Genomic DNA, 5,768 nt, shown 5'->3' on the forward strand with positions numbered 1-5,768 from the left:
ATATGTATACATCTCAATACTAAAATTATATGACTTGTGAATTAACATCAAACTCCAGGCTCCCCCTGGAATAAAGAAGACTTCCGTCGACAGCGTCTGATGGTCAAGCCCCCTTGAACGTATGCGTGACTCAATCATTAATCAGACTAACAATAGTCTAATTATGTATGTTACTCATCCGCAAACCTCAACGTTAGATAATCATGTTGCTTTCGAAGTCATAAGGTCAAGCTACCTTTTGTAGAGGGCGCTTCAATGATAAATTGGAAGTTACTTCTTCGTATCAGCAACAAAAACTTTTCTCTCTATGTTCTACGTTTTTTCAGTCGATCTTCAAGACCCCAATATATACATATATCTCCAGCTATGTATATGCCTTGTATCTTTAATGAGATCCCTAAAGAATAGGAACTTATTATATTCTTGGAGATAATTAGAGAGATTCCATAAATATAGGAGAATCAAATATTCATTAATTATCTTCTCTCAAATATATCTTCTCTTTTAATTTAAAAGATATTCTTTTAGACAAACTACACTTCAACAAACTCCCCCTTTTGTCTAAAAGGAGTTTCTTTTCTGGTTCAACAACAGCAGCACCACAGAGTCATTTCATTCATTTGCAGCCCGTCAGTTCTTAGTAAGACAGATGTCATCCATTCAGAAGATATTTCAATTCAGGAGACAAAAGATTATTTTATCCAACTACATTTGTCACAAAAGAAAACTACAGTCACCAAAAGAATAGGGCCAAAACATTATCCATTTATGCCCAAAACCAACAAAACAAAAAAAAAAAACATCCCACAATATTTCCCTCAGTACATTCACTCCCCCTTTGAACCTGAAAAGTAATGACATTAACCAGATGGTGGCTGCTGACGACTAGTAGATGGTGTCGAAGACTTCAAATGTCGAATGGGAGCATCAACCTCTAATCGACGTTCAGACAATAGAGTGATGGAGTTAGTTAGTGCACGAGATTCAACAGTCAAGGAATTAATAATGCGGGTAGCTAACTCACGATCCACATAGAAGCCTTCAGCAGAGTCATCCCAGTCAGTAGTGTCAAAAATACGTGGGCCCCGAGTTGGATGCACATCATGGTCAATATCCGGCACATGACTGCCTTGAAACAGTCTGTAGCTAAGTGCAATTGTCTTAAGTTCAGGTCCAGAAGCATCAGATGCAGTAAGCACCGCTCCATTTAGATGAAGTAGCAGACTGGAGAACAACCTCGGAAAAGCAATGGGAACCTTGACCCCAAACAACCCAACATGCCTCAACAGTTGATTGTAAATGAAGGCGCCTATATCTACTTTATCACTATTGCAAATTTGATACAAGAATGTACCTAAGGCAACAGATATGCTTGAGGCATGTGAGGAAGGGAACCAATTGGCAATGCCAATCTTGTGCAAAATGGCATACTTGACGCTGAGAGAAGCTGCAGGGATTCCATTCATAGGCCATGTGGACAAGGTCCCTCAAGATAAGACATTAGCTAAAACCTCAGTAGTAGGACATGATGGAGAGCAGTCAATATCAATAGTATTTCCAAGAAACCCATTTATCACAGCAGGTGAAATCACAAATTTGAACCCTCTAATGTACACGGTTTGATAGTCAGCACTACTCGGATCATTAAAGTCATCAGGCAGATTGACAATAAATTCTCTAATTAACTAGGGATAAAAAAAGAGCCAACATTCGAGATAGTTTTTTCCAAACCAGCCTTATGGATAAGGTTCATGATACTCATGCAGGATTGGTGTTTGTCAGATATATTTACCTCATCGGTAATTCTCCTCTGCATCATAAACTTCCAGAGTTGAACGCTTTCCTTGTGATGAAAAGAAATTCCATCAATGGGAACAGATGGAACATTTGCAGGAATTTTCTTGCTGCTAGTTTTTGTGGTAACATTTCTTTTAGCCTGTTGAGTTTTTCTTTTTGGGGGTTTAGGACCTTTAGGAGACTCTGGCCTTCCTTCAGAAGATGGTGCAATGGGATCATCAGTAGGAGGAGGAATGTCTTCAGGAGGTATCTCAGTCTAGTTAAAAGAAGCACACTGATCATCATTTTGAGAACCATTAGTCTGTTCCTCATGTGCAACAGTAGCGATTTTAGGAATGTGTACAGGCACCACATCCGGTTCCGAAGTAGGTAGTTTTGATCGAGGAGGGTGAACAAAGGGAGAATGACCTGAAGGTATAGTTGGTGAGCGTCGAGGGTCTCCTGAAGTTGGAATGAATATCCCTTCGGTTGATGAGCTCTCTTGAGAGTGAATGAAACCTGGGGGATCAGAAGGGAGCCTCTCGGCTGTAACTGGCCCTGAGGGTTTCTTTAACAAACGGATTAATGGAACATTATCATAATCATCTGAATCCATATCCGATACAGTGGCCTCAGAAGCTCGATGTGCATGCACAGCAGGAGAGACAGGAGCAGCAGACTCCCCGACTTCAGGTAGTGCCTCAGAACGTAAAAACTCCTACAACCTACTAGAGGCCTCACCCTGCACTTTCTCAGGCGGAAGCCGATAGGGTCTCCGGGGAGGAGTGCTCTTGAACCGGTGACCTTTAACCCTTGCATGTTGTACTGGAGGAGGCGAAGAGGTGATGACATTAGGTGCATCTTCAGACTACTTAGGCACATAAGACCCCTTGCGAGTATTCACCATGACGAAAAAATTTTGAGTAACCGATGAGAAATTTCAACTGATGTATCAACTTCAGAATGTGTAATGACTTAAGATGATCTCAGTTTAAATAGCCAAAATAGAATTCAAATAGTCAGAAATTAAACATCCATGAATGAAAAGAAGAACCCCATCAGCCGAAAAGACATCTATTTACTTCGAAAACGATGCTGACAACTCGAAATATTTGAAACATGGAGACATGCGTTGTCTTTATAGCTAATCACGAAATTAAGTGCAACACACACCTAAACCAGCACGTAAGTATTCGAATGAGCTAGCATCCAGGGGTTTAGTGAAGATATCGACTAATTGTAAATTTGAACGAATATGATCAAGCTTGATTACTTTGTCTTCAAGTAGTTCTCGAATAAAGTGGTGTCTTATATCAATATGCTTAGTTCGACTATGTTGAACAGGATTCTTAGAATATATAAATTGCACTCATATTGTCACAATACAACGTTATAGTATCCTGATCAAACCCATATTCAAGCAGCATGTTTTTCATCCAAATCAATTGTATACAACCACTACCTGCAGCTATATATTCAGCTTCAGCTGTAGATAAAGAAACACAGTTTTGCTTCTGACTTAACCAAGAGATTAAATTGTTTCCCAAAAAGAAGCAACCTCTAGACGTACTTTTACGATCATCAGCTGAACCTACCCAGTCAGCATCACAATATCCAACTAGAGTGGGAGTGGTATCATAGGAATACATCATTCCAAAGTCACTGGTCCCATGAACGTATTTAAGAATTCATTTAACAGCTTCTAAGTGAGTGATGCGGGGATTTGCCTGACAACGAGCACATATTCCCACAGCATAAGCTATGTCAGGTCGACTTGCTGTTAAGTATAATAGGCTGCCTACTATACTCCTGTAAAGTATGTGATCAACTTCAGCACCTTTAGTGTTTTTTGTAAGTTTAACATGTGTCGCAACTGGAGTCCGCTTATTTCGAGCTTATTCCAAACCAAACTTTTTGACCATATTCCTGACATACTTTTCTTGTGATATGAAAATGCCATCATTCTTTTGCTTAATTTGAAGTCCCAGAAAACATGAAAACTCTTCAACCATGCTCATTTCGAATTCTGACTGCATAATATTAATGAAATTATTTACTAGATCCTGAGGAAATCCTCAAAAAATGATGTCATCAACATAAATTTGAGCCACCAACAGTTGGTCAGATTTCCTGTGTATGAACAAGGTCTCGTCAATTTCTCCTCAGGAATATTCTCTACCTCTCAAGTACACAGTTAGCCAGTCATACCAAGCTCTCGGAGCTTGCTTTAGTCCATATAAGGCTTTGTTGAGCTTATACACATGCTTCAGGTGCTCAGAATCTACAAAACCTTTTGGTTGAGCAACATAAACCTCTTCATTCAAGTACCCATTTAAGAAGGCACTCTTTACATCCATCTGATACAATTTAAATTTCTGTTATGCACGATATGCCCAGTAAAAGTCGAATGGCTTCAAGTCGAGCAATAGGAGCAAACGTTTCATCAAAGTCAACACCTTCAACTTGAGTATACCCTTGAGCTACTAATCTGGCTTTATTTTTCGTCACACATCCAGTTTCATCAATCTTATTTTTAAATATCCATTTGGTGCCAATAACGTTTACACCTTTTGGCTTTGAGACTAACGTCCAGACATTGTTTCGTCTAAATTGTAGTAACTCCTCTTACATAGAATTTAACCAATACACATCCTTGAGAGCAGAGTCAACAGTCGAAGGTTCAATGGTGGAAATATAGCACAAGTCAGCAACCATCTTCAAATAGTCAATCTTATCTTTCCTTCTGGTCTGCATCCCAGCTGATGGATCACCTATGATAGAGCTTGTTGGATGATTTTTCTTTACGTGAGCTGACGGAATTAGTTTAGATTTTTTATTGATAATTTCTTCTGATGATTTTTTCAAACTTTTGCCTGGACCGTCGGATGAATTATCAGCTTTAGACTCTTCCACAGTACTCGTAGTTCTGCCTTCAGACATGTTTGGAGTCTCATCTTCTTTATCATTCATCTATTTGATATCATAATCGAGATCATTTATAACTACATTGATTGTTTCTATAACATTGCTGGATCTGTTATTGTAGACTCTAAAGGCCCGACTGTTTTGAGAGTACCCGAGAAAGATTCCTTGTTCCGACCTTGCATCCCATTTCTCACGGTTTTATCGGTCGGCTAAGATATAACATGTACTTCCAAACACATGAAAGTATTTGACATTTGGTTTTCTTTCTTTCCAAAGTTCATAAAGAGTAACAGTCGTTCCAGTTCTAATAGTTACTCTGTTATGAATGTGACATGCAGTATTTACAGCTTCTGCCCAAAAACATAAAGGTAAATTTTGGGATGTATCATAACACGAGCCATTTCTTGTAATGTCATATTCTTTCTTTCTACTACACCATTTTGTTGAGGAGTTATCGGTGCAGAAAACTCATGGTGTATTCCGTCTAACACACAAAAACTGTTAAAGCCTTCATTATCGAATTCTTTACCATGATCACTTCGGATTCTTGTTATCTTCTTCCCTTTTTCACGTTGTAGCTTCAAACACAAATTTTGCATATTTCAACCGTATCTATTTTTTCTTTGAGAAAATAAACCCAAGTGTATCTTGAGTAATCATCAACAACAACCAGCACTACCTCTTACCTCCAAGACTTTCTGTTTGCATTGGACCCATGAGATCCATATGTAACAGTTTCAAGACTCTATTGGTATAACATTCTTTCAAACTTTTATGAGTAGACCTTGCCTAGTTGTCAATTTGACAGTCTCCACAGAAGAAGTTTCCATTTATTTCTAAATCAGGAATTCCCACAACAGCTTTATTTTTAATAACTTTTTCCAATCCTCTCATGCTGACATGCCCCAGCGCCTTTCTATGCCACAACCATGTTTGATTGGATCTTGTCAACTGACAGGTGTCAGACATATTTGAATTCCAATGGTAGCAATTATCAGCTTGTCGTTTACCACTCATGCAGATTTGATTTTCTTTATTCATGACAACACAACCAATATCATCAAAAC

The 5,768-nt window shown here is 38.7% G+C and overlaps 1 protein-coding gene across 1 annotated transcript; it reads right to left on the reverse strand.

Annotated features, from left to right (window-relative positions):
* Window positions 1-1,487: 1,487 nt before the first annotated feature.
* LOC103501338 (uncharacterized) lies at window positions 1,488-4,133 on the reverse strand. The gene is made up of 5 exons (XM_008464889.2): window positions 3,985-4,133; window positions 3,239-3,438; window positions 2,141-2,463; window positions 1,793-2,053; window positions 1,488-1,685 (listed from the first exon to the last, which is right to left on the reverse strand). The coding sequence occupies exons 1-5, from the start codon at window positions 4,131-4,133 to the stop codon at window positions 1,488-1,490; spliced, it is 1,131 nt and encodes a 376-aa protein (XP_008463111.2).
* Window positions 4,134-5,768: the final 1,635 nt, after the last annotated feature.

Source organism: Cucumis melo, chromosome 3 (genome assembly GCF_025177605.1).
Source record: "Cucumis melo cultivar AY chromosome 3, USDA_Cmelo_AY_1.0, whole genome shotgun sequence".
Classification (NCBI taxonomy): domain Eukaryota; kingdom Viridiplantae; phylum Streptophyta; class Magnoliopsida; order Cucurbitales; family Cucurbitaceae; genus Cucumis; species Cucumis melo.